Source organism: Paralichthys olivaceus, chromosome 21 (genome assembly GCF_024713975.1).
Source record: "Paralichthys olivaceus isolate ysfri-2021 chromosome 21, ASM2471397v2, whole genome shotgun sequence".
In the NCBI taxonomy this organism is placed as follows: Eukaryota; Metazoa; Chordata; class Actinopteri; order Pleuronectiformes; family Paralichthyidae; genus Paralichthys; species Paralichthys olivaceus.
The window spans coordinates 7084793-7111346 of record NC_091113.1 but is presented as its reverse complement, the minus strand read 5'-3'; the positions used below and the strand labels follow the sequence as shown (position 1 = coordinate 7111346).

Sequence of the window (26554 nt, the reverse complement as noted above, 5' to 3'; positions counted from 1 at the left end):
AATTATCATCCATTCTAATTCAGGACTTCTAACAGGACACCATTAAAAAATTGGAACAAATTGCAGTTGACTACACTTCGGTGTGTGTAATCCACCCTCCCAGGAAAAAAAGAGCAATAAAAAAGCCACAACTCCCTGCGTGGGACAGCTTCACTTTCAGGGTCAGTAGACTTTCCAAAGTAACAAGCCGAGCATATGCCGCAGAGGTTCCCCTCATGTCCCAAGAAAGACCCCATTAATTCATCAATCTGTACACCTCTGTCACTGCCTAGTGCATTTTAGCCCCTTGCCAGAAGAGCTCTATCCATTACCGGCCAGGTTGTTCTGCTCTCCCTGCTTGCCAAACAGCCAGCCAGGGTGGCTGTTGGGTAATTACACATTGCCGTGACAACGCACATGATTGTTTTCCTAGCAGTATATTACTTCATTAGTACTTCCCAATATGCCGTATTTTTTAAATGTCACTTTTTTTTTTGCACCCCACTCAGTCCAATCTCGACTCGTCTGTGTATCATAACAATCATTAATAACTGTCAGTCGGCAGCATCAGTTCAGCACTCGGGCCGCCTCATTAGCATGGCCCAGCATTTGTTCTGCAGAGAGGCTGATTATTTTCTACAACAGGCCAGGCCAATTACTTTAGTGAAATGGTATCACATAAATCAAAACTTAACAAGGTGGCAAATTTGAAGTTATCAGATTCCAAGAGACACCATAACTAATATGTCACTGTCACAAGCGCTCTCTGCAGGTATGCCGCCGCCATACCGAATATATCATCCCGCAGGATCTCAGAGGCTCTTTTCGAGGAAATTAGCATATTCAGAAAAAGTGAGAGCACAAGTGGTATGAAAATGTAAACGGGGAAGTTCAAGCAGGCTGGATTTTTGGCTGAGGAGAGGGTGAAGTGGATAGAAAGCGACTGATCCCGCTGTAATATCTTTTCAGGCCATCCTGGGAAATATAACATGTCGGTTTTCTCTTGCAGCTCAGGCCTCTCCTTTTACTCTTTACATGATGATGTTCATCCATCACATCGTGACAGCTACATCAGACCAACAACAAACATGCAAACCCAGCAATCTAAAATGTGCTGATGCCACACACAGACACATAAATACAGACCACTTTAGCTCGGCTCTGAGCTGCTTTTTTTCTCCCCCTCTCTGTTTAAACGTGATTTTCCATCTACTGGAAATTCCCACAACCCGGAATGTGTGATAAAGTACACCTCTGTCCGTTAGCCACTGACACAAGAGCGATTGCAGAAGCCGTGTAAATGGGTTTCTGTTTGTTTGCCCTTGTTGCTTTTCCCTCCTCTCACAGAAGCCACAGTGTGTGCTGCACAATGACGGGCTTCTCCTCGCCGTTAGTTAGAGAAGGATTACCTCTCACTAAAACATTCACCTCATCTTGATGTTATTTGCTCCATTTGTTTTCCACTGTCTGCAGCACTGCCTCTGCTCGTTCCTCATTTTTAAGTGAGGATTGAGGACAGATGGATGCGAACTCAAAGTTTCTGATCTTTAGCAGAAGTTATGGAGGGTTATCTTTGGCTGTATATCTCTGCTCTGGCAGAGCTCCCCTGGCGATGAAGGATTAACCACCGCAGCTGTCTCTTCCCCAGGATGATGCAGTGCACTGCTCACCGACACGACAGCATCACTTAATCTTAATGTCCGCTTCTCCAGAGCGGCCGCACAGGACAAAGCCAATCAGCATCACATGCCATGGGGATGGACCTACAGCTTGGCCCTGGAGTTTCTCACCCTCGCAAGCCTATTCATCAACTTCAGCCACACCAATCCCAGAGTTCTCCTCTCGCAAACCACAGCTGAGCTGGCCAGTGATGTATAGGACGATGAAGGAGGTGGTGGGGGTGGCGGCGCACGCAAGAGAACACTTATCAGATTGCACATTATGCACTGCTTTGTGTTCCTGAGGAGAAAAAAAAAAGAGGGACGAGAAGTAATGAATGCTGGGCTCGGCCTTCCTTCAGCCCAGACCACCTATTTGCTGTGTTTAAAGAGATATCTGCTCAATAGTGCTCCAGCATTAAGGATGGGGTAGATCTACAATAATGATCACTGTTCATTTAGATAAATTGCACTCAGGGAATCCATTTGTAAAGATCTGAATTCAGCTAGAAGCAAAGGAGGGGATACCTCATTTGTTCAGCATCCTCCCTCTAACTATTGGTGGGTGTACAGGATGTGCATGCATAGCTGTACAGCTATACAGGGAAGATATATCCCATAATCCCATACAGATTGCAATGTTTATGATATGAAAACACACACAAAGGCCATATGCAACACACATGGTACTCATCGACTTGAAAGCAAGAACGTGCTCCTTTTCTGGTCATATAATGTTAGACGTGTAATGCTGTTAAAAAAGGAATATAAATCACGACACCGGCGCACAGTGGGTGCAGGCGAGGGAGCAGATGTAAAACAGTGAGAACAGATCTTTCAGAAGACACGTTCATCCAATATCAAAGGGCAAAGAAATGATACAGCTAATCCTTTCAAGAGAAAAAGTTTGATCGAGAGATAATAATTTCAAAAAAGCCAAATCTGCCGTGACCCGGCCTCATAATGTAGAATTATGCTAAACAATATCACGATGATGGCCTTCCCGTGGAAATGCGAGTACGTTGCCAACACCAGCTATCAACCCCTGTTCTGAACCCGATAATAAAGAGATGACACTTTTATGATACCATAATTAACAGCGCTCTAGGATGAAATTAAATCAATATGCCCATCTAATATCATTTTCTCTAGTTATGCAAATCAAAAATTCAAAGCCCTTGGAAAGTGATATGAATTGCTTTCACATTTCAGTTCACACATATTATCATATCAGACCTCTTGGGTTTGATGACACAAAGGATGGGGGGGGGGGCTTAACGACATGGAGACTGCGCCGAGGAGAAGGGAGCGACTCTGACTGCTGATTAGCTCCAGCGGAGACAACAGGGAGATAATGGGAGTGCTAAGATTAAAACAATTCGACTTATTTCTAAGATAAAATTGTGAATTGCGTCACAGTTGCAGCTAGGCGTGGAAAAAAGAAATCCGCAGGATGATAAACCTCTGAATTAAACACCTCTGCTTTTGAGTAACGAGACGTCTTCCCATGTCGTGATGATAAATTATAACTTTTAGTCCCCAGGAACACATGCTAGCACCCTTTTTAGCATCCCCGTATCTCTGCAGTGGGAGGTGAGGTGAAAGTATACGGCCTTTCCCTTTATGGATATGAGACAAAAGGGAGGGTTGTGATGGCTGGGCGCAGACAAGGCGAGCAGCGGTGGAGGGCGAGCCTAATGGCCGTGATTAATGACAATGGGCCAGAGGAGAGCTGGGACACCGGCGCAACATATATCATCCCTTCTCATCAGTCTATGCACCTCTGTGGCCTCTTCTCTGCAAACCAGCACACTACAGTAAAAAAAAAAAAAACACACAGCTCATCTGCTCTCAGTCAGCATACCACCGAGAAGCTTCTCATCTGAGTCTTCATGGGCCTCATGGATGATAGCTGAGAAGGGAAATGACATGTAGAATAAGATATAATGACTAAAGGGGAGATGGGTGCGTGTGTGTGTGTATGTCTGTGTGTGCGCGATCACTCATGTTTTTCATGAACTGAACACTTCCTGTGCTTAAGTCACATATCCAAGGTCTAATCTTCCATATGGAGGGAGATGAGTTATTGGCTATTTATGAATAGAAGTGATGATGAATGGTGCTGCATTTATCTGCATAAGTTCCTCCAAGGGCTGGCGCGTGAGGTTGAGGGGCTATAATAAACAGAGTTTGCACTCAGGGGCAGCTCTTTATTTATGAGACTCTGTGTGTAGACATTATGTGGCCATCATCAGCTCCTCTCATTCCCTTGAGGAGAGGAGAGGAAATAGCTCTGATGCGTGCAATAGTTTTAGAGTTTAAACTACTATAACCAGGCTCACCACCATCACTGTAATCAACTCTACACAGGGTTTAGTTATGACCAATTAATGGACCACATTCTTATGGGAATTATAACACTCTCAGGGACTTGCAGTTTTAATTAGGAGACACCTTGTTGGGTCCTTGTTAATGCCTTCAACCCACTGAAAACATGGCAAATTAATCCCCAATTAACACCACGGGCAGATTAAGTCATTATGAAACAGCCTTGTGCATAAAAAGGGATGAAAATATCCCATACATAAAAAGTTTAATCTTTGTTCTGTAATAGGAGCGGGCATGTCCCATATCACCCCTCCTCCCTGCAGGGCCAAAACAAGTTCAGCTTCCTCTTGACCTCCTCTTCTCACACTTTATAGCATCGCAAAGCATCTTTATGAGGCAGATTTATGACAGCGTGACTCATCTTTTACTCAAAACCTGTATGTCCACTTTACAATCTGCACACCTGAGCAGTTCTCGTATTAGTTTCATCAGATTTCTTGAATTTCTTTCCTGCATGCAGGAGCGTTAGCATCCTAAGATTATTAACCAAAAACATTACTGCACTGACAAACTCACAGGACTAATTAATTATGCATTTATTTATCTATCTTTACCCATTGTTTAGGAAAAGGCTGCTTTAAAAACTGCTCTCCTCTGAAATCTAATTCTCCCACAGAATTCTTGTTTAATTCTGGAAAATGAGCCGACAGGTAATTAGTCATTACTCCAGCCATCCGTGCTCCAAAAGTTTTAGCTATTGGCAATAGTTAAAATTTAGCATTTTCTCCCTCTTTCCTTTTTCTGCTTATTGCTCATTAAATGCTTGATGCACAAACATGGCATCTTGTGAGAGCACAGGGCGTCTTTTGTCTCACCAACTGTTTTCGCTTATTTTCCATGGGCGCTGCGTATAATTAATATCTCAGCAGGGCCGGGGGTTGTCATTTTTCAAATGGTTTCCCTGGAAATGTTCTACACCTCTTAATGGCCCTGCTAATGCTGTAGCTGTCATGTCTTGGACAGCTGCACTTTTACAAGACAAACTCAGCTGTGCCACGGGCCCCTCTGTGGACTTACTCACTCAAAAGCTTAGAGGCTGGTGCTGCCAGCTGGTGATAGTACACATAACATCTGATTAATCTTTACCTTGTGCCCACGACTGGCGAGTCACCTTCCAGTAGGGTCCCGCGAGTGCCGAATATTTTTACTGTTTTCTGATGGATGACAGATCGGCCAAATGGCCCCAAATACAAATGAAAGCAGATGACCACTTACAGGAAACCTCCTGTGTGTCAAAGCACTACGTTGAGAGGATTTGGAACAGGCAGTTAACAACCCTATGGATTCTAAATAAATCTTAAGCAGTGGTTAAGGACCCACCAGGGATCCCAAAATCTATCCAAGGGTCACAAGATGAGCATTTCACACAATTCTGTGTGAAATGCTCTCTTCGGCCGACAAACACTGTTCAAATGAAACACTCTTTGGTTGAACTGCTCACAAAAACCATCGACAAATGCGAACTGTTAAATTTTAAGAAAAATTAATTCATATCCTGTGGCTATCTGGAACTTAGAGCATGTACAAATTCAAAGGAGGTGTTTTCAAAAACACACATTTGACTCAGCTCAAGGCCTTGAATCCAAATTCAGCCTTTGCTCGCTTAACTGAAGGTCCGACTCAACTTAAAGGCAGTAGAAGTGGGGGGGGCAAAAAATATTCAATATTGATTTATGAGCATAATAATCTTTTTGAACCCATGTGATTTCTAACTGTCTTCTTTGAGTTAGTGTTATGGTGTATATTTGGCCTTTTCAAACGCAACCCCACAAACTCTGCTAACATTCCACCACTGAAGCACAGAGAAACAAAAGATCCACTGAAGACAAGATATGCCAGTCGTGATAAGTAAATCATCATGATGTGTGATATAATCACTCAGTAAGCACAAGTGCTGATATTTTCTACATTTCAAACACTATCTCTCTATTCCTTCGTTGAAAGCAGATATTGTTGACTGCGTGATGGTTATCATAATTCATGAGGGTTCAGCGCGAGTTCAGGACAAACACTTCATACGCTTGTTACCTCCTAATAAGATGACACAGCACAGACAAAGCCACTGTTTGGATATGTGGATCATGCATGCAGTGTGTGTATGAACAGTGGTGGACTGATGGAAATACTAGATTCACTGTGACGCCAGGACTCGCTCGAGGTTCGAAAACCGCGTCATGGTGTTTATCATAAAGCCAAAAGTGTGGGGTCACAGGACACAAGACGCTGAAAAACAAGTTAGTGTAAAGGGCACGAACTGTGAAAACCCTTTAATAGTTAAATGTCCTTTTAACTATGTGTTACACGCTGCAAGCCAGAGTCGGTTTACGTCTCTATCTTTGTTTGAAGCACAGCGTGATGGTGGCCCTTCAACCCCCATTTTCCAGAAGCTTAGACCTGGTTGTTTGATGAGGGCTTATCCCTCAGCTGACATATTATCGTTGGACAGGCCTCTGGCTGCGCCAAAAGAACAAGCTACGCAAAGGATTAGCCTGCACACTCGTGCTAATGCAGTCAAACTGTCAGAGAGATCAAAGCTGCTCACTCCAGATTAAGACCAATTAAAGTAGGTGGCCCAACACAAATTAATAGCTGGAGCGCTCACCTGTTAAAAGCAGGAACAACAGTGAGCGGCTTTGTTCTCGCAGCTGAAGTGAGAAAATGTTGAGCTGTCAGCAAACAAAATCATTTGTTTCATGAGGTTGTGTAAGGCTAGATGTGTTAATTACGCCGCAGCTACACCCACATGAACTCCAACCACCAGAAGGGATCTGTTGTGTCCAAATGCAAACATGACACTTGTGGTTGCTGCCTTTTTAATGGAGCAATTTGAAATAATTGGCACTTTGTTTTTAAAGGCCACCTTCCCATTATCAGGCTTTGATTTGGCTTTTATAGGACTACACATTCTGTTATGTACTAGCCTGTAGAGTTTAGAGTGGCTGCCAAGTCCATTTATAATCTAGGTTACAGCGAGGACATCTTTTCTCTTCTTTAAAGGGTTGGTTCATGAAAGTCACAGGATCATAGCTGATAGCTTTGTTTTATGTGCCAATGCTTTTAGAAATCGGCCTCTGAGACTCCACACCACCACACACCATCACACTAATACAAGAGCAGTGAATGAAATTATATAGTAAAGATATAATATGGAACAAATGTTCTCAAAATGACTAGACCTATATATTTTGTTGACTTGTGTATAGCGTTTAAATCCTGAATTATATTCAACAGGACAGGATGTTTCATTCTGATTACATCATGTCCACTTTTCATGTGGCTTTGCATGTCTCTGCTAAACCTTCAGGGGCTCAGAATCATTCATTACCATAAGATTAACAAAACTTGAATACACTGACTCATGTCAGGTACATTTTTATCGACAATGATGATGGGGACTGCAACTCCCATGATTCCATGCTGTGTCACGACGTCTTTAAACTTGATTGAGAGACCTCTCGCAACCGAAGTAACATATTGTTCATAAATTCTATTAATGCTCACAAAACAAGTTAAAATTAAAAAGAAACAGTTAATAAAATGGTGTTTGGATGATCCTTCACTTTAGAGACACAATGTTCAAATACTCAACACATGAAACCGATTGGGTTGACGTGCCTGTGGCCACAGAAGAAACTAAAGTTTGAGTGTGAGTGTGATTTGAGTAAACCCACCTTTTAGGGGTTTTTTTAAGACCCAAATAATCATCCATAACAGCATTTCCTGCCGATACAGGAGTAAAATAGACATGATTTCTTGTTGCAGCTGCTGCAGTGCAGAAGGGGTTAACAGGCTCGGTTATTACTGTAATCCCAACATCTCAGACTGAGGCATCTGAACCACAGCTGGTCAGATACCCAGCGGGGTCATCTGAGGGCCAACGGAGGCTCTGCTGATCAAGGCCTCTGCTCTCGACAGGGGGATGAATGATGACTGCAGTGTAAATGCCAAAACTATAAATTTCATCCCACGCTGACCCAAAGCTCCTCTAAAGTTTATTTACATTTTCACATAGCATCTACCCTCGAACGTCAATGTCAAAGGATCACAAGGCAGGATGAATTAGTGATTGCAGTGCGTGCGCTCTAAAACACACATTGCCGGGAAAGTTCATTTCACCCTGACATGTCCGTCGCGAGTGGCGCTGAGAGGCAGACTGAAAGGATCTTTCATTAACTTGTCTTTTCTTGTTACTCGCTCTGAATCTTGGTTTTTCAGCTTGATCCAGAAGATCTGAGTAGAACCGGGTGCTGCATCAAAACTGCTATTCAAAACCAGCATAGTCCCGTCAATCATAAACACTAACGAGTAAAAAAAGAGAAGGAATTTGAAGCCAGACACATTTTTATATGGGGAAAATAAATAAATAAGCTCAGCACCCCATGGTTAACTTTCCAATGGGCTTCGCAGAGAGCCCTGTTTGATGTGGATGCCTAGAGTCAACTGTGTTTGGACAGTCATGGGGTGGAGCTGCCAGGCTTTTAGCTGCTCCAGAGAACACAACCCACCACAGAGCACCACATAGGAGTCCCTCTGTCCCGGGGCTGGACAGAAACTATCAACTGAGAGAATGAGAGAGGGAGCAGCACAGTGGGATTTATTCCTGCACAGGCCTGGAGGCTAACGTAGCACAGAGGCTAAAATAGTGAAAGTGCCCCGAAGATGTTGTGGCATGACTCTCAAAAAGCATTTCATTAGGTCTGCTCTGCGAGGCTGCGAGAGATGAATATTACATCTTTTATTCAAAAAATGTAATCCCAACACTTGTCAATGGCTGGTGAAGTAATGCAGCCAACAAAAGCAGGCTAGAAAGTGATTTTAACTCTGATCTGTCAAAGCAGGGAAATATATACTAAGATGTATATCCAGAGGAGGTGGAAAGAAGTCATTGCTCCTGTTTTGTGGCGTGGGAGGCACGCAATGCCTAATTTGAGAGAACGAACAGGCTTAAGTTATTACTGCAGGAAGGCAATCTGTCAAAGGGAGGCTGTTTTGGCATGTTGCATACTGCTGCTGAGATCATAGAGTCAGATTCTGTTTGCAATTACTGCTGAAGGACCTTGGATGCAGGCAGGCGGCCATTAATCCTGCTTCTGGCCCTGGACGCTTTGACATGTCAAAATTCCCACTGTCCTCTGTGCCACAGCGCAGAGAAAAAATGCACCACAATGGCCAAACCACACCAGTGGAGTAATTGATGCCATCATTAATGTAATTAGGTTCACGCAAGTCAGCAGTATATTATGACTTACTTTGTACTGTAATGTATGGGAATTTACTGGAGAGAGCGGACCACTGAAATGCACTATTAACCGTTAGTAAGTTACTGGAGCTGAGGATGAAAAATGAGTCATGACATTAAACAGCAGACCAGCGGTTTATTAGGTATTCAAAGCATTTCCTTAAGTAAAAGTAGCAGGACGACAATGAATAAATGCTCCATTACATGGAAATGTAAGCGTCCGGGATTCAGAATTTTCCTTGAAGCGAATCTATGGAACCTTTGAAAGACGAAATAACACGATCTTCCATTAAGCAATGAAAGTCCCTTTTCCTATATTCATCATTACACTCGGTGGTTTTGCAGCCACAGCTAAAGGAAGTAGTTTTAATAAACTGACATATGTAAAGTAAGACTTGACTTTGAATCTACCAAATAAACGTAAGATAAAAAGTGGAGTATAAAGTTAATATTGTAAAGCTAAAACTTAGCTTACACGGAAAATACAGGGAAAGCCATGAGTCATTTTGCATCTTGTAAATTAAGTAGAAAATTGGAGATGATAATAACCAGTGTAGAGGCATTTGAATGAATGAATGAATGAATAAATGCGTTTGTTGTTAGTCGGGGTTATTCAAGTAAAAGCAGAAGTTCTCCTAATGCAGGTAGGACTAATGTTATACAATTCAACAGGAGTCATTAATATTTTGATCCCTTTAGCATTGCAGGCTTATATGATCTACAAATTCAACTTCTCGACTTGCAAATGCATTTATTACTTTTATTTCATATTAATAATCTGAATCTGCAAAGTAAGAAAAGCTTTAAAATAACTGCATAGGAGTGAAAGTGAATATTTTCCTCTAATACGTAGTCAAGTGAAAGTGTAAAGCAGCATAAAATGGAATTACTCAAGTCATAAACAAAACTGTACCTAAGTACAACCTCTGCAGGAGACTACATTACACAACTATGTAAGTGTATAAGACTGCTCAGTGTCCCTCAGGTTGACATCCCCATGTAGTAACAATAGACTCTCTTAAATACATCTATTCATGCTTTGTCCGCATCACAAAAGCACTTTGTTTACAACACAGAGAGTGTGGTCTCATCTGAGTGAAAGCAACACCGACACGATGAAAAGAAAAGGGGCTTCAAAGGAAGAGATTCATCATCGTGTGTCGCCCCTCCCACCACCCATCACACTCCACCTACACACCGCTGTGATCAGGTCATTTAGCTGTTTAATGTGCTATGACATTTTATCCCCACCTTTAAGCATCCTAGAGCAGTGTGTTATGCACAGAGTTGTCTCACTGTCAGCAAACGCCTCAGAGTTTCTTTTACTCTCTGACGCGTTTAGTCTCGAAAGAAAAAAAGGACACACACGTGAAATTGTTGATTTTGCCACAACCTACATCTGGAGCGGTAAAGACGATGAAGTTAATTTCAGAAAAACAGAAGTAGTGTGAGTTCACGTCCACAAATCAGAAGTTAATTTCATGAAAACAGTGGAAGTCCAAATTTAAAGAAGAAAGCAGCTTTTTTCGTGATAAACACCCAGATGACATTCCATGAACTGTGGCACTAAACATTTTGTCACGCATCCAGATATCTGCATAGAGGCTCATGTTATACCAGAGCATCTGTGTCCGATCTGAATAACTAGCATGACTCCCCGTGCAGATGGTCACAGGATGTGACCACCTCGTATCGCCTGTTCCCATCCATCTACCAGTAAATAGCTCCTTTGACACCCTGTGCCCGCTTTTTGTCCAAAGCACCTCACATGATCGCCGCCATTTTGGAAACAACACAAGGGAAGAAAGATGAGCAGGAAAACTTTTTTTCCCCCTGAAACTGCAAAACATCACACCACATGCACGCACAACCCACAAGAACTTTTGACCTGTTTGTGGCAGGCCATGAGTCACGAGTTCGTCCTCTTGATATCACTCCTTTGAAATCTTAATGTCCGACTGCCCTTCTTCGTGGCCCCTGCTCAACAGCTAAATCAGATTTATAACTACTGTCAAAGGCAGGGATGACAGATGAATTAATCTTCTCTTCACGAGTTTACATCTTGGGCATCTGGACTGCTGATCTTGCCCTAACAAGCACAGAGGTCTCGGCGAGCTGTCTGTTAAAGTTGATGTGTTCATGGCTGGAGATGAATGGCTCTGTCGCAGGAATCTATTTATACAGCAGTTATATGGCAGCGCCACCAGATCCAGGACACTGCACTTCCATGAGACGAGCACCAGCATCTGTTAGAGCGAGTCAGAAAATGACACATCTTTGGGTTTGGTGCACTAAAATACAGAGCCACAGTGAAGCCTTTTAAAAATTAAGATGAAGATGATAGATGAAATAAATAAATAGTCTATAATGATAAGTCGTCCATTTTAAAGGGATTATATGTGTATTTGCAAATGTTACTAGGTCATTGATATATAGAATATAGGATTGTTTTAACAATCAATAAAATTTGTTAAAATACATTTTAAAGCAGGTGCTCTGGAGCTCAAGATGCTCAAATGACAAATAATTTACTACATAAATTAAAGAACCAAAAAGATAAAGCAAATGTCCAACTGAAGCAGGATACGTGCTCAAAATTACTTATTTTTACATGTCAGAGAAATGAACACAGTGTTCGGACTGAACATTTTGTTAGGAGAGTAGAGTTATTAGGAAGTCAACTGAGAGACAGGACCACCAGGACAGCAGAAGTCGAGCTTGTCATTGTCGGGCCTACCCTCCTCAGTACCTACCACACCTCCTCACCCCATCACATGAATCACCGCCATCACCCTCCACTGCCTCTGCAACAAAAGATGCTTTGAGGTCATGCTCCTCTTCTTTGTGCCCACCACAGAGCATGAACAGAGAAAGAACAGGAACCACTCGAGACAAGGACGACTTAAGAGGAGCAGATGATGAAAGCGCGTCCATCATAAAAAGAAACCACTTGGCAATATTGAGACACATTCCGATTGATTTGATTTGTACGGGTGTGGTATTATTAAAGTATCTTTCCAGGTCCTTAAAATGAAAAGTAATGGTAAATAAAAATAAAATCATTTGACTTTCTTAACAGACTTCACTGATGATAATATGCCTTAGCTTTAAGCTGCGCCCCTTTTATATTCATCGCCCCGAGAATCCTCCGTGGGGGCTTAAAACTTCAAACAGTACCTCATGAAAAAGTCAGGAGGTGTCAGAAATGTGTTCCCCCTCCTTGCCCCCGACCCTGCTGGCTTGCCAACACCAAAGGCCAGAATTGATTTTGTGTGAAGAAAGACCGACCCATCCCCGTCAGGGATCACCTGCCTAACCCCCCGCCTGTGGCTCTGATACCGTACCGACAATTAGCGAAAGGCGGCAAAATATTGACGAGGTATCTACGGTTTTCAGAGCAAGTTTTTTCTAATTGTGTATCACATGCAATCGTGTACAACAACAGCACACAGTGTTTTGTGCAATGTGATTTCCTGTCAGAACATCTGAGGGAAGTTAAATTGTCACGGTTAAGTTTTTTTCTCTCGCTCTAATTCCACATGGATGAGCCTTGTGTATGAGCTAATAAAATGAGGTTTATGGAAGATTCAGGACAGATTATCTGAGGTAAGAGCTCTGTCCTGCGACGCAGCAGGCTTTAAAGTTAGTCCTGCTGTACATAAAAAAGAGGCAGTATTGAAAGGTCATACAAGAGCCAACGGAGATAAAAGTCTGAGGTGGCTTTCTTGTATAGTGATCCATTTACGATCCCCTTTAAATTAAACATTCCTTCCTGTTTGTCTGCATGTGTTCACGCTGGAAGAGGACTGTAGCAGCGTTTCCGATTTTTATTTTATTCTATTTTTTAAACACCTCTGGGAACAGGCATGGAAATGATTTGTCTGAATTTCAATCATCCAAGTCTTGTCTGGAAAGAATTTAAGCATTGATCTGATAAGAATTCAAAGGCCGAACCAATTCCAACATGAAATATCATAATGTTTTAACCAGTTACAGCTGTAAAAGGCACAGGTGAAACTAATAACACTGTGTAATTGATAATAATATTAATGGTTCCGTTCCTTTAAGAGTCCCAATACACCATGTCAGAGGGCCAGCATGTGTAACAGCCCGACCCTCTACCCTTCAACACCTGAATGGAGCAGAGCCATCATTAATGTAACGGCTTACAACTGTGCTTTTCCAGGCCAGCTATGACAAAAGACCAATCCCCTCTTGGTTTATTATGACATTGGTCATTTTCATCAGGTTGTGATCACTCATTTATGTAATGGACAAGATTAGGGCTAAAACGGTCAAACAGTAAATTATCTGAATTTATTCTGTACAAAGGAAAAGATAAACGTCAGTACACACAAGATACTGGTGCTAATCCTTCATTGTGGAGGAGAACTGTGCACAAACAGCAACAGAAAGTATCCTATTTAACATTTGAACCACAGAGTTGGTCTGTGACTGTATGAACAGTCGGTTTTTAGGTCACAATACACTGTTCACCTTTGTTTTCTCTTTCAAATTAAGTTTGGCTAGCCAGAGGAGGTTGTTTAAAATCAGATCATGGGTCATCCCAGGGGATTTGGGGGTTTAAGACACTAACCATTTAATCCTAGCGTATATACAGTCCACTGTCTAATAAGAATATATAACCCCCACAAAATATATTTCTAAAATGAAATCTGATCTGTAAGATTGTCTGGCTACTCGTCTTTTGAATTATTTTTATCAATGCGCCCATGTTTACAGAGTACACCACTGTTATTGATAGGACCTGCAAAAAAGACACAGTAGAATTAACCTTTATGGTAAAAGAAAAAAAAAAAAAAGCAATGGTGTTTGCCAGATAGACTGATGTAAGCACCAGTAAACCTCATCTACTGTATGTGTGAGTGACTCATGTTGCTAAAACACCTATTCCATTAACACCTTACAAAAAAATATCAAGGCTTAAAATAAAACCCTAATGACAAACTAATATTTAATGATGTGTTTAAGTGCTGGGGCCACAGTTGACGCACCATAATAAAGCACCCATTAAAAAAAACACAGTTACATGCGGCTGATTTCCAACATTAGTGTTAATGGGTTTGACAGACTTATTTTTTTTCATGTGTCATTTATGTGTCACTCAACACCAGCGCACGCAGTGTTTGTCTAGAGTCAATTACTTAATACAAACACTTGTGAAAAACAAGAGGAACCTATGAAGGGACAAAAACAGGCTGGAAAACAAGCAGTCATCAATATGTTTTGGAACAGAGGTTTCAGGGGCCGGGCGTCTATGTGTAAGATGTGACTTCCTCATTTTTAACAGTGGGCACTTCAGCCACTGGCTTGATGTCAACCTCCCGTTCTAATGGACAGCCACAAAGCCGACAGGCCGTAAATCAGGGCAACTATAGAAAGCCATTAGTCCAGGGATACACAATAAAAAGCGGTAATGGTCTCATAAAGCCTGCAACACCGCAGCAGACATTCTGATTCTGCCTATTAAGGGGCCGCACAGAGCCTCGGATGAGTGAAAGTCAGGAAGCCATTTTTCTTTTGTGCATTGTTGCCTGGGGTCTTGTGGTCGTGATCAATGTGGAGAAAGATGCACTACGCTGAGAGCTGTTTATTTACACTGTACTCCAGCTGAGTGAATATTAGAGGAGAACATTGTGATTATGAAGTGTTTGTATTGAGCTCCGTGTTACAGACGCCTCATTGATTTACTTTGAGCTGGTTATAAATGCCTGATGTGCTCAGAGTGTTGGTGATAGTATCAACAGTTTACATTGGTTATTATAGTGGAGTGCAGTCTGGTCCTCAAATCATGTTTAAGTGAAAATTGGCCTCATTCACACAAACAGTTTTCTCACCCACTCACAGGTCTGATGGGATCTAGCCATGCATTTTATTTTTCATGTTTTAAGACACCCGTCTCCACCACAGCACAAAGGAGGTGAATTCAACATGCTACCATGCTCACAACAATGCCAAGGCTAAACATGCTAAGGCTCCTTCAAAATCAGGAAATCCTCCATCAAACAGACACCTTATTTTGACTCAACCTTTGTCAAATGCTAGCATTTGCTAGTAGCACTAAACATACAGTATGGCTGAGGGTGATTGGAACCACAAATATGGACATCAAGTGCAAGAGGAAACATCGTCATCAACGTTGTTGAGATATTTCTATTTGGTCCAAAATGGTGGACCTATGGACTCATCCATCAACAGACATAATCAGTATCAACATCCCTAGAGCCGTGTTTCATGTATGAATATAAAATAAATTTAAAAATTCAGCAGTAACATCTCTTTCTAGAAACAATGTCCTAGTTACCCAGGAAAGTTCACAGGCCTGATTGTGAATACAGTAGATTTCCATTGATGTGATCTTTAAAACCTTAGCATATAGAGTTCATATACAAACTATGTGCATGACTTTATACCAGGTAAAGAGCAAATATGATACGCATTTAATTATGTCCCTTTAACCCTCTGATAGAAAATAAGTCTTACAGTGCTGAGAAACACTGTCGCAAATCTGGGTTACAGACCTCAAATGTACAGCATGTGAAGACTGGAGCTCGTGACAGCTTTCTGTGCTCGACATAATAAGTCTAATTTAGCCGAAGTCATCTCCTTGAAACCACGCCAACCTGTGTTAGCTGTTAAAAAATGGATGCCAAACGTCTAAATGATTTCACCAAATCAACCCAAACGTCTCCCCTCAAAAGATAAGAAAGTCTTTTGAGTGACGTTTCAACAGGCTGTTCCTAACTTACAGCGAGATTGAACTCGCCTGAAGACAATGACAAGCTCCTCTCTGTCTGATGTCACTTCCCATTTCCAGGCCGACTGCTATCTGCTACTGGCTTCTGCCAATAATAGCTCATCAAAACAACACAACCCTTCTTGGCACCAAAATAAAGGCAGCGGTCCACGTCCGTGCCACTCACATGTCAATTAAGACTCCACTTCACACTGACACTTGTGACTTAAAAGAAACAGTCGAGAATGTGATGAATGTGAGCCGACAGATGAGAAGGCAGTATGCTGGGTTGCAGTGCCATAATGCACTTGAGATATGGATAACAACTGACACCACTGGCAGGTCTTACGAAGTTTGATTTCATTTGTCAGGCCTCTTCTACTTTGTCTTTTAGCTCACTTCTTCCCTCACTCTTCAATCATCACGGTAATAGCTCATTCTGATAGCCTGAAGACCCTCACACTCCCGTCCATTTAAAATGCAAAGCCACAAATATAGCAGGTGCTGCTGTGGGCTACACGTCATGTGTCACGTGTTGTATCTGATTGTACATTTATGTGTATGATGGCATGAAATATATGGGTGAAAAAAGAAGCTAAATGAACCTGGTTCCGGATGTCCACAGGGTGTTCCGATCGCTGAAATTCACACAATTTCACAACTTGGAGATGAATGCGTATCACATAAACCACTAACGACAGCGAAATAACCATCAGCCGCTGTATTTGATCACTAAGTAGACAAATGGAGCAGTAAGTGTCCAAGCCTGTCTCGCCGAATACCTTGCATGCTTGTCTCCAGCCGACCACATGACGCTAATTCCTGACTGAAGCGCTCCTCCTGCGTAGCCCTAATCCTGCCTGTGAAATGTGACAAGATCATTCTTTAGGCCTACTTTAGTCTGAATAATCTGCCCATCACAGACATTCATCCCAACCTGCACAGTGCCTCCAGTGTCATAACACGCTACCTGTACATTTTCACCCCGGCTTAGGTTCCATAAATTAAATCTAGATGAGTAAATGTGAGGCTCAGCATCCGGAGCTGCATGTGTACAGATGTGGAAGATGTTGCATCTACACTGAAAAACAAATGCAGAAATCAAGCAAGTGAGAGGGTTAAAACGATTAGTTGATCAATCGATTAGTGGAAATTAATCAGCAGCCACTTTGCTCAAGCAGAAAAGTGCAAAACTGCATCTGTCAGCTTCTCAAATAAGAGGATTTGCTGTTTCATATCCTCATAAACTAAATATTGTTAAGTTTGAAACAAAAGCCCAAACAACTATTCAATTAATAAACGAAATGATGAACAGATTTATAAATAATGTAAATAATCGCGAAGTGAAAAGACTCAAGTCACACGAGAGACGTCATGATGATGCACACTCCTTCTCGTTACAGCACAGTGGGTCTTACAGGAGCTTCTTGAAGTTTCCACAAAGTTCTCATCCTGTAATATGACAGCTGTCAGGATGAATTGAGCCACCGGTTCCAACGTGAGTGTAGGTGAAGTTAACTCCTCTCTACAGCATGACTACAACCCCGCCAGGATCCTCACTTACCTGATGGCAAGTGGACGACAGCATATAATCTCCATAGGCTTTGCTTCCTACTCCTGACCAGCTTTAAGTAATTGAGGAGACACAGTGAAAAAGACCCTTCACCACCGTGATCTTGGCTGCACCTCAACTCTTCTAACTCCCTCTGTCATGCTGCGCTCCTGTCGTCTGACTTCCGGCGAGATAGTGTAAGTTCCCGGTGTCAGCTCCGAGTTGAGCTCTTGCAAATGAAGTCAACGCTACAGTATTTGACACAGATGGCGGCTGGGGTGGGGGGTAAAATATCACGGGTGTAGTCGAGAGGAATGAGTATGACTTCTAAGTATCTGAAATGTCCTGTCTTAAACACACAATATATGTAATACTTCCTGACACGTTCTCCTATAACCTCTTATTTTATGCCAGCTGCTGTGGGGCCTTTTTTCCTTCTCCGGGCGCAGAAGAAAAGCAGTCTATTTTCTTGTCATATTTGCTTGAAAGGCAACTCTCAACTTGGAGTCTAATTTCCTGCACTTTAAAGACAGTCCACATGCAAGGTGCATTACCATGCTATCAAGGTGATGGGAGCAATTTCAGACTGTCAGTCAGTCATGGAAATATCAGCGACTTAATGTCTACTGCAGCCTGTCAAAGGCTCCTGTGAAGTGGTGGAGAGCGTAATCGGAGTCTTATTCACTCAACGCCATTTACTTGTCAGTGTAGCTCTGTTTTACTCTAGATGGTATAGTTCATAATGAGAAGGAGATTTACTTCAGCCATATAGAGCCATTTTAATGAAGAGGTGAATCTGTGACAGGCTTTTAAAATATACAGCGTGGTCCGAAAGTCTGAGGCCACGAAAGGGGAAGTGGTCTGAACCCTATAGAGGGAAAAAAGAAGAAAATGTACAGCTGCTGTACTTCAACAGAGAGCAGTTATATTATAAATATCATAGTTTCAGCCCGAGAATGAAACTGCTGTTCTGGCTTCACACACAGCAGTTAGTTATGGCTGTTCATTTCCCGATAGACGCACCACTCTGTGTGACACGCTGGGACTGTACTTAACCATTATTAATGTGACAGGCCTCAGTGCAGAGCAAATCAATTAAACAGGAGCAATCACCATAGTCTGGATAACGGCCTTTTAAAACTGTTTTCATGTGTCAAGGAGGTCCTCGATCCAGGCCTCTGTGCCCAGACCTGACAGGTCAAGAGAGAGGCATGAAACAATAGCACCTTCCAACCATCATCTCCCCTTTTTACCTGTCAGCTCCAGTCGGCCTGTCTGGCTGCTGACGTGGCGCGCCCCGCGCCGGCTGCCACAAGGTGAATTTTCATGTCATGTCGAGGGAATTTCTTATTCCATTTGCTCGACATTATAATGTCGCATTTATCGACCATATCCTTTCTGAAAGCTATATGTCAAGGGCTCCTGCACCTGAGGTTTTTTTTGGTTGATTTTCAAATGGTTTCAGTTACAGGTTCTCTGTGGTGGTTTTGAATGTACATGTGTCTAAAGAGAGCAGAATAAAAATGCTGCTTGGATAGATCTTCCTGCAACGTCCAACGTGCCTGGTGAAGAAAAGCAGATTTCACAATAATATCACTTTTACACTCTCTCATGAGGTCAGAGTGTCTAATAAGGGAGCATAAATTTTGAAATACAACCATGCTACAATTATACATTATATAATAAGCAACATACAAGTCTGCAGTATAGAGCGGCTGCTTTCACTGCGACTTTGACTGCCATTGTTTTTCAATGATTAATTTTCAATCAACTCCAAGGAGAAACAGTGAAGTTGTCGTATGAGTTGTTTCTGTTGAGCACCACAGTACAAAACACCACAAGACCCAAAGTTAAACTAAAAACCTGCTGGAGGGAGATAATCTCACCTGGCTCATTTAGATTTCATATGACCCTGAAAAAATTCAGAGAAAAGAACTTTTAGAAACAAAAATATAACTTTGTCCTTTGTGCGATTCTGAAAACAATTCAGAGCTTCAGCTGACCTGTAGGTTTTGTTTATCATTCTGTATTTTCTTTGTCCAAGGACAAGAGTAGAGATAAGGACACTCAGCAGCAACAGTACAACTCTGTATAAATAAAATAAAAGAGAGTTTTTAAAGGTCAGTAATAAAAGTGGGTCTAATGAACACATTTTTTTTTACATTTTTATGTATAGAAAGTAAAATTTCTATAACTTGTATGGGATGAAAAGGTTATGAAAGATTTTGCTTAATTACAGACAGAATATATTGTGCTAGAATTATTCAGTGAACCTTAACTGTGATTATCCTCATTTGTTATTTTCAAAAGCTTAAGGGTTGACTGGTAACATGAGCTCTAAGGGAGTTTTCAGAAAAGAAAACATAATTGAAAGCTTTTTATAAAAATATAGTCTTTCTCCTCTTTAAATACAATGCCCACACATGTTCTTGTTTTTATATCATCACATATAAAGACCTTGTGCTACCCTGCCCTGCTTTTAAATGCTTGTATTCACTGCAGAGTCCAGGCGATTCATATTACTTTCGGGAAATTTTCAAGCTTTCTGTTTAAAAGTAATGAATTACGGCGACGAGAGGTAAAAAAAAAAGAAAAAGAAATGTGCAGCCATTTAAGGATGAAGCCGAGAATTTGGTGTCTGCCGCGGCGAGCCATCCATCACGTCCACAATAAAGGAGTTTTTGCCTGACGGTCGAAATTTATGGTCGCCCTTCTCTGCCCTAATAACTCAGAGCGCTGTGTCAGAGCCTGACAGCCTTTGCCGAAAACAGCACCTCTGTTATCAATCAAAAAACACTTGCATATGTTTAACTTTCGCCTGATCAGCAAGACATTTATAGGCTATTGAGTAATAAGATAAGTGGGTCTATTTCGATGGGAAGAAACGTGGAAGCTTTAATGATTAATGGCAGCCACAAGAGGGGTTTTAAGCGCTCTTGGAATAAAAAATAAGTTTTTTTTCTTTGCTTGAATGTGGAGGAAACTTGGACGAATGTTTTTAATCTGCAAAACAAACCAAAACGACCCTTGGACATGACACTGAATAGCAGGAGAAAGCCTCTGCTAAAAACAATTCCTGCTTATTCTCAATTAAAAACAAGTTGTGTGTGTTTTGAGTTTCACCAGAGCAGGCAGACTATGAAATGGCCTAAATGATGATGGAGTGAGAGGGAGAGACACATCACTTCTTCTCTCCACTTCTCGTTGGATTCACTTTGCAGTGGTTGACCTGAATCTGACTGAGAGAAGAGTGTGGGGGGGGGGGAATGTGGAGACAGCTGACAGATCAGGACAGGGAACTGACAGATGACAGGCTGCGTGATTGAGAGGAGGGAGTTGCAGCAAATGGGAAACAAGGCGATGGGTATCGGTGGGTCTGTGACCAGAGAAGCCCTCAGAAGGTTGTTTTTGAGTCGGGCTGTATTCACTTCTGAGGCGCGAAGGCACATTCATCCCAAGGCCTCTGTGGTTTCCATGATTGCAGTCCATTTAACTAAATGAAAATGAGCTCAGAATCACTTACTTCATGTTGGAGCGAGATGCGTAAAGTGCTGCAGGGGTGCCAATTTGCAGAATATCGTAAATTATTTTTTGGAAAGACTTTGGCTTAATTAAAAATGTATCTGCTGCTCGCTTGACATAAAGACGTTCTGGTCATCTTCATTCTGTCCCAACTATTCCCCCAAAACCACACAGGACGCACGGGGCGGCGCATGCGTCACAGTGCCAATTACGCAAGGACGCAGATAAAAAAAAACAACCTCTGAATTAAAAGCGCTCGGAGAGGGTGAGATCTGAAATAGACACCCGTGTGAGGAGGAAACGTCACATTCCTTCCAACCATCACCTCGGGATCTGTGTTTTTGATTGGGAGGAGGCAAAGAGGCTGTCATCCGCGGACTAATTCAGACGCTGCTGGCGAGGAGGCGGAGTGATCCCTCCTGTCCACGACCCACGTAAACCGAGTGCGCTCTCGGACCCGCAGCCACACACTGTCAGAGCAACGCCAGGGAACAAACACTGCGGCTGCGATACGCACGGATTCTGCTCTCGCTCGCCCTTCGTCTTCTTCTGGAGGATTTTAACGTTGGTTCTTTCATTCTCCGTGGAAGTCTTTTTACCGTGTTGGCCTCTTTTACCCTACACATGCATCTCTCAACCATTATTACGAGAATTGGGTCATGATCACATCGCCCACGATCTCTGTCCTGAGAAATAGCACCAACCCAGCCTGGCAGAGCGGCTCCTCGGGAGAGAGGGGCGCAGTGAAGATCAGCCGGCCGTTCGTACACAACTCCGTCTCTCCCGCAGACCCTTCTCGTCAAGCCAGCCGTCTTCCCATCAAGGTTTTGAAAATGCTCACGGCTCGGGCAGGACACATTTTACACCCGGAATACCTCCAGCCTTTACCCTCCACCCCGGTCAGTCCCATCGAGGTAAGAACCACGGTGAAAACGTTTTGCGCACACGGGCACCAGTTCGCTGCGTTTCGCCACTGGACACCGGAGCTGTCGCTGGATGAATGTTATGGATAAATTGTGTTCAGATTTTATTCAGATCACGCGACGAATCCCCCGATATGGAAACGAATAAACTGAAATCTCTCTTAATGTAATTTCAGACCATATTTGGAGTTTGGTCTTCTCCAATTTCTGCAGTTTTTATTTTCTCAGCATTAAAATAATGAGCTGGAATTTGACTCACTTTAAATATCAATAACATCTATGTGGAAAATGGATTGTCCATGTTTGTCGTTTTGTACTTGTGGTAGTTATAATCGTATCTTGTATGCGTGTGTGCACGATGTTTCCCTTCGTGCCTATTAGTCTGAGTTTTGAGTTTCATCCTGAGATAAGTTCATGCGCAAAACCGGAACGGCCAAATGTGCGTTTTTAACCACTCAACGTTATTTGTACAAGTGTTTCATGATTTTTGTATTAAGTGTGTTTTTCCTATTTTGCAGCTGGATGCCAAGAAAAGTCCACTGGCTCTTTTGGCCCAGACGTGCTCTCAGATCGGCAAACCGGACCCGCCGTCCTCCTCCAAACTGTCCTCCGTGACCTCCAATGGATCTAGTGACAAGGAGACCAAATCCGGGCCGCTGAAAATGAGCGACATCGGAGCCGACGACAAATCCAGCTTCAAACCTTACTCCAAATCCGCAGAGAAGAAGGACTCGAGCAGCAGCCTCAGTGGAGATAAAAACGGTTTCCGAGTACCTAGCGCCACCTGCCAGCCGTTCACCCCCAGGACAGGCAGCCCCAGCTCCTGCACCTCAGTCTCTCCACTGCCGCTCGACGGCAAAGCGGGGGACAAGGAGGAGAAGAAGGAGTCTGATAGCAATAAAAGCAGCACGACTGAGAGTAATGGTAGCCATAGGATAAGTGGAATTACCTCTGATGGCAGCCATCACCAGGAGAGCACATCTGGATCCAAGACTCTTACATCAGACTCAACATCTGTAACCTCATCGTCATCCTCCGTCCTCGCCTCCGGACTGGTGGCCCCTGTTTCCCCCTATAAGCCCGGTCACACAGTTTTCCCTATGCCACCTGCTGGTATTTCTTACCCTGGAAGTTTAGCGGGTGCGTATGCGGGTTACGCACAGCCGTTCCTCCCTCATGGAATGACCCTTGACCCCACCAAATCCAGCAGCCAGCTGTTGAGCGCACAGTTCGCTGCGGCCTGCAGTAAAGCAGGATCGAGCCCCTTAGCTGGAGCCTCTCCGCCGTCCCTCATGTCCGCAAGTCTGTGTAGAGACCCCTACTGCCTGAGCTACCACTGCACAAGCCATTTGTCCGGTGCGTCCAGCGCAAACTGCGCACATGACTCTGCTGCAGCTGCTGCCGCTGCCAACGCGCTCAAGTCTGGATACCAGATCATGTACCCGACGCACCCGTTGCACGGCGTGCACTCCTCGGCCCCATCCTTCAGCGGACATCCCTTGTACCCTTACGGGTTCATGCTGCCCAATGACCCCCTCCCGCACGTGTGTAACTGGGTGTCTGCTAACGGACCTTGCGACAAGCGCTTCTCCTCCTCCGAGGAGCTGCTCAGCCACTTGCGGACTCACACGGCCTTTGCTGGCACGGAGAAGTTGATCTCTGGGTACCCGGGCTCGTCTTCTCTCGCCAACGCCGCTGCCGCCGCTGCCATGGCCTGTCACATGCACATGCCTCCTAACGGCAGCCCGGGCAGCCCCGGCACGCTGGCCCTCAGGGGCCCCCATCACCCCCTCGGACTGAGCAGCCGCTATCACCCTTATTCAAAGAGCCCCCTGCCCGCTCCCGGTGCCCCGGTGCCGGTGCCTGCAGCCACCGGGGCATATTACTCCCCCTACGCCTTGTATGGACAGAGACTGACAACAGCCTCAGCCTTAGGATACCAGTAGAACCACAGAGTTATAGCCTACATTTATAAAGGAGATTTAGGCCCAATGAGTTTTATATTGTACTTCATGCAGGGACTGGATCCATATGGGGATCACTGTATTTATTTGCGATAGCTTCAAGCGTGACTAAAATAAAAAAGTACTATAATTTAACTTTGAAAAGCCTCAATGTGCATTATTTTACACAAGAGAGAATATGTCTGGGTGATGTTTCTGCTGTGCATCTAAAAGCTCTTTGTCTGCAGTACTTTCTTTCTTGAAGCCATTAAGCAATAATGTGGATTTTAATCTCAATACTGAAGTGACTTTGTAAAAGTTATTTTAATTCTGCCTGTGGAGGACATGCTGGTGCTGAGTGATCTGACAGAATGATGGATGTGGAAAATCAATCAGAGCAGCTTCTTCAGAGCTGTGATTGATTTAGTTCGTGGGGGAGTCGACTTTACACAAAGTTTCAGACACTTCAGTGGTTATAATGTGTCATTTGTATTTTAGAGAAGAGGGGTTTATTTTTTCAAATTAATCCGCATTTGCTTGTTTTCATTATTTGAGTCATCAGTCAAAAGTAATTTTTTTTTAAATTAAGTTTTTTTTTTTTTGCCAGGAGAAAGAAGGCTTTAAAAGATTGTGTTTTTTTTATAGGCCAAATATATATTATTCATTTATTTTTACTAATCCACATTTTGTGTTGGAGTTGGTGGAAAATCTAAACACAAAAAGTATATATATTTGGAATCATTGTGGACGTACATGGCAAAATTTAACTATCCTTTTTATTTTTAACCTCGACTGTCGTGTTATATCTTGGTCATGTGGCTGACACTGAGTTTTTACAAATGGCCTTTAAACTTTTAGATTCCTGTGAGCGTGTGTGTTTTTGTTTTACTAACTTATGCTGACAAGAAACTGACACCATTAACAAAAGTTGGTGCTGTAGCTACAGTGTGTGTGAGTGTGTGTGTGTGTGTAATTTCACATGTCCTCATCAAAACACGGTGAATCTTCTCAACCACCAGGTCATGGGTTATTGTTTCATTAACGAAGACAAACGAGCCGTTGATATCAGTGGGGGGTCGGGCTAAACAAAGATTTACGATGACACCAGATGTGGGACGTTTCCACTGCTTCTGTAATCGCTGTGATGAAGCCACGAGGCAGGCAGCATGAAATAAAGCCAGGCCTCTAACTGTTTAATCAGCACTTTAAAACAAATCAGCTAAATCAAGCCAACAGTGTCGTTATCCATAGTCTGTAAATCAGGCTGTTCTCCGGCAATAAAATCACCATCATTAACGGTCACATGTCATATTCTTCAAATCCACCCATCCGTCATGGAGATGAGTCCTAAACATAGCTCAGTGAGAGATGGTAATGACGCCCCTAACCCACAATTCAACACCACAAGCAGTCAGCCATGAAGCCGGCGTGGATCAGATGTGAAGCATCTTTTCTTTTCATTTTCAAACAACTTGATGTGAACAAACTGGATTAAGGTCCGTGACCATTATTTCTGACATGTGATACAGCAGTGTAAAACTCACACATCCTCTCATGTACAAACAGATACACCAGTAAATAAATGATCGCATTTAAATTAATGGTATCACATGATGGATGGATGTGTAATCTGTGCACTAAAGCGTCTGGGCTTGTTACATGTAGACTTGACTGTTTGAAAATTTATATTTAAATAGTAATTGCCATGTTATAGTGTTAAATAGTTTCTTGTGTGGAATCTTAATATTCAATTTTTATGAGTTAATCTTTTTTTTTTTACAAAACAAAGGAAGTGACATAAAAATCAAAGGGACACAGAAGAAATTATTGCAAAAATCAAGATCCTAAATGACACTAATCAGCCATTAATAACACAAACAGCAATAAAAACTGCCACGATTTCTTAGAAATATCAATGACACTTTATTTTAGTTAACCCCATCTATTATTTATAAGAAGTATAAAATCATTTTACTTGTTGTTAGCAGATATCTATTTTTTATTTTATTTTGTACTCATAGTCTGAGTAAGCATAAGAACCAAATATTATTTTTTTGTTTAGTTATATAATTGATAAATACTGTAAATACATAAAAATGTATCCTGATATCTGCATATTAGTTGTTTTAAAGTGAAACTGTGTTGCTATTATTCCAAGTGAATATTAGTAGAAACCAGTTTTCCCCCACTTCATATTTTAAAGCCTATGTTGTAATATTTTGTAATTAGCTTAAATTCACCTTAAAAATATAAAAATATTCGTACAAATCCTGTAAAATGAATAAAAAATAAAGTGTATCTGACAATGAATGCTGCTATGGTAAATGGTATGCTAATGCTAATCCACCAAACAGTAAATGACACTGCATAAAAAACGGACTTGTACTTTTTAGGAAGTTTGAGATGAGTTTTGTTGGGCGATCAGTATTTATAAACCTGTACTGGATCAATTACATTAACATTTGGCAGTGCAGAAGCATTAACAGTTTGAAGTCTTTTGATCATATATTTTATCTTTGGAGTTAGTCATCAGGGTCAGACGCTGCATCATGTGGGTAATTGCTCTCTGTTTATTACATTAACTGGCTCAGTG

At 42.4% G+C, this 26554-nt stretch overlaps 1 protein-coding gene and 1 long non-coding RNA gene across 2 annotated transcripts in view; one reads left to right on the top strand and one right to left on the bottom strand.

The window, feature by feature from the left end:
* The window catches only part of LOC138406022 (uncharacterized), an 82826-nt gene that overhangs the window by 30955 nt on the left and 25317 nt on the right, over positions 1 to 26554 (bottom strand). The gene's annotated exons all lie outside the window — the stretch shown is intronic.
* LOC109626870 (zinc finger protein 503-like) lies at positions 21512 to 24126 on the top strand. The gene is made up of 2 exons (XM_020083056.2): positions 21512 to 22009; positions 22537 to 24126. Exons 1-2 carry the CDS (start codon positions 21755 to 21757, stop codon positions 23962 to 23964), a joined length of 1683 nt encoding a protein of 560 aa, XP_019938615.1. The 5' UTR covers positions 21512 to 21754; the 3' UTR covers positions 23965 to 24126.

Bases quoted from the DNA above. Each gene is read 5' to 3' on its own strand.
- LOC109626870 (XM_020083056.2), top strand. From the start codon at position 21,755: ATGATCACATCGCCCACGATCTCTGTCCTGAGAAATAGCACCAACCCA. The intron at 22,010-22,536 runs GTAAGAACCACG...CCTATTTTGCAG, and splicing joins CCCCGGTCAGTCCCATCGAG to CTGGATGCCAAGAAAAGTCC.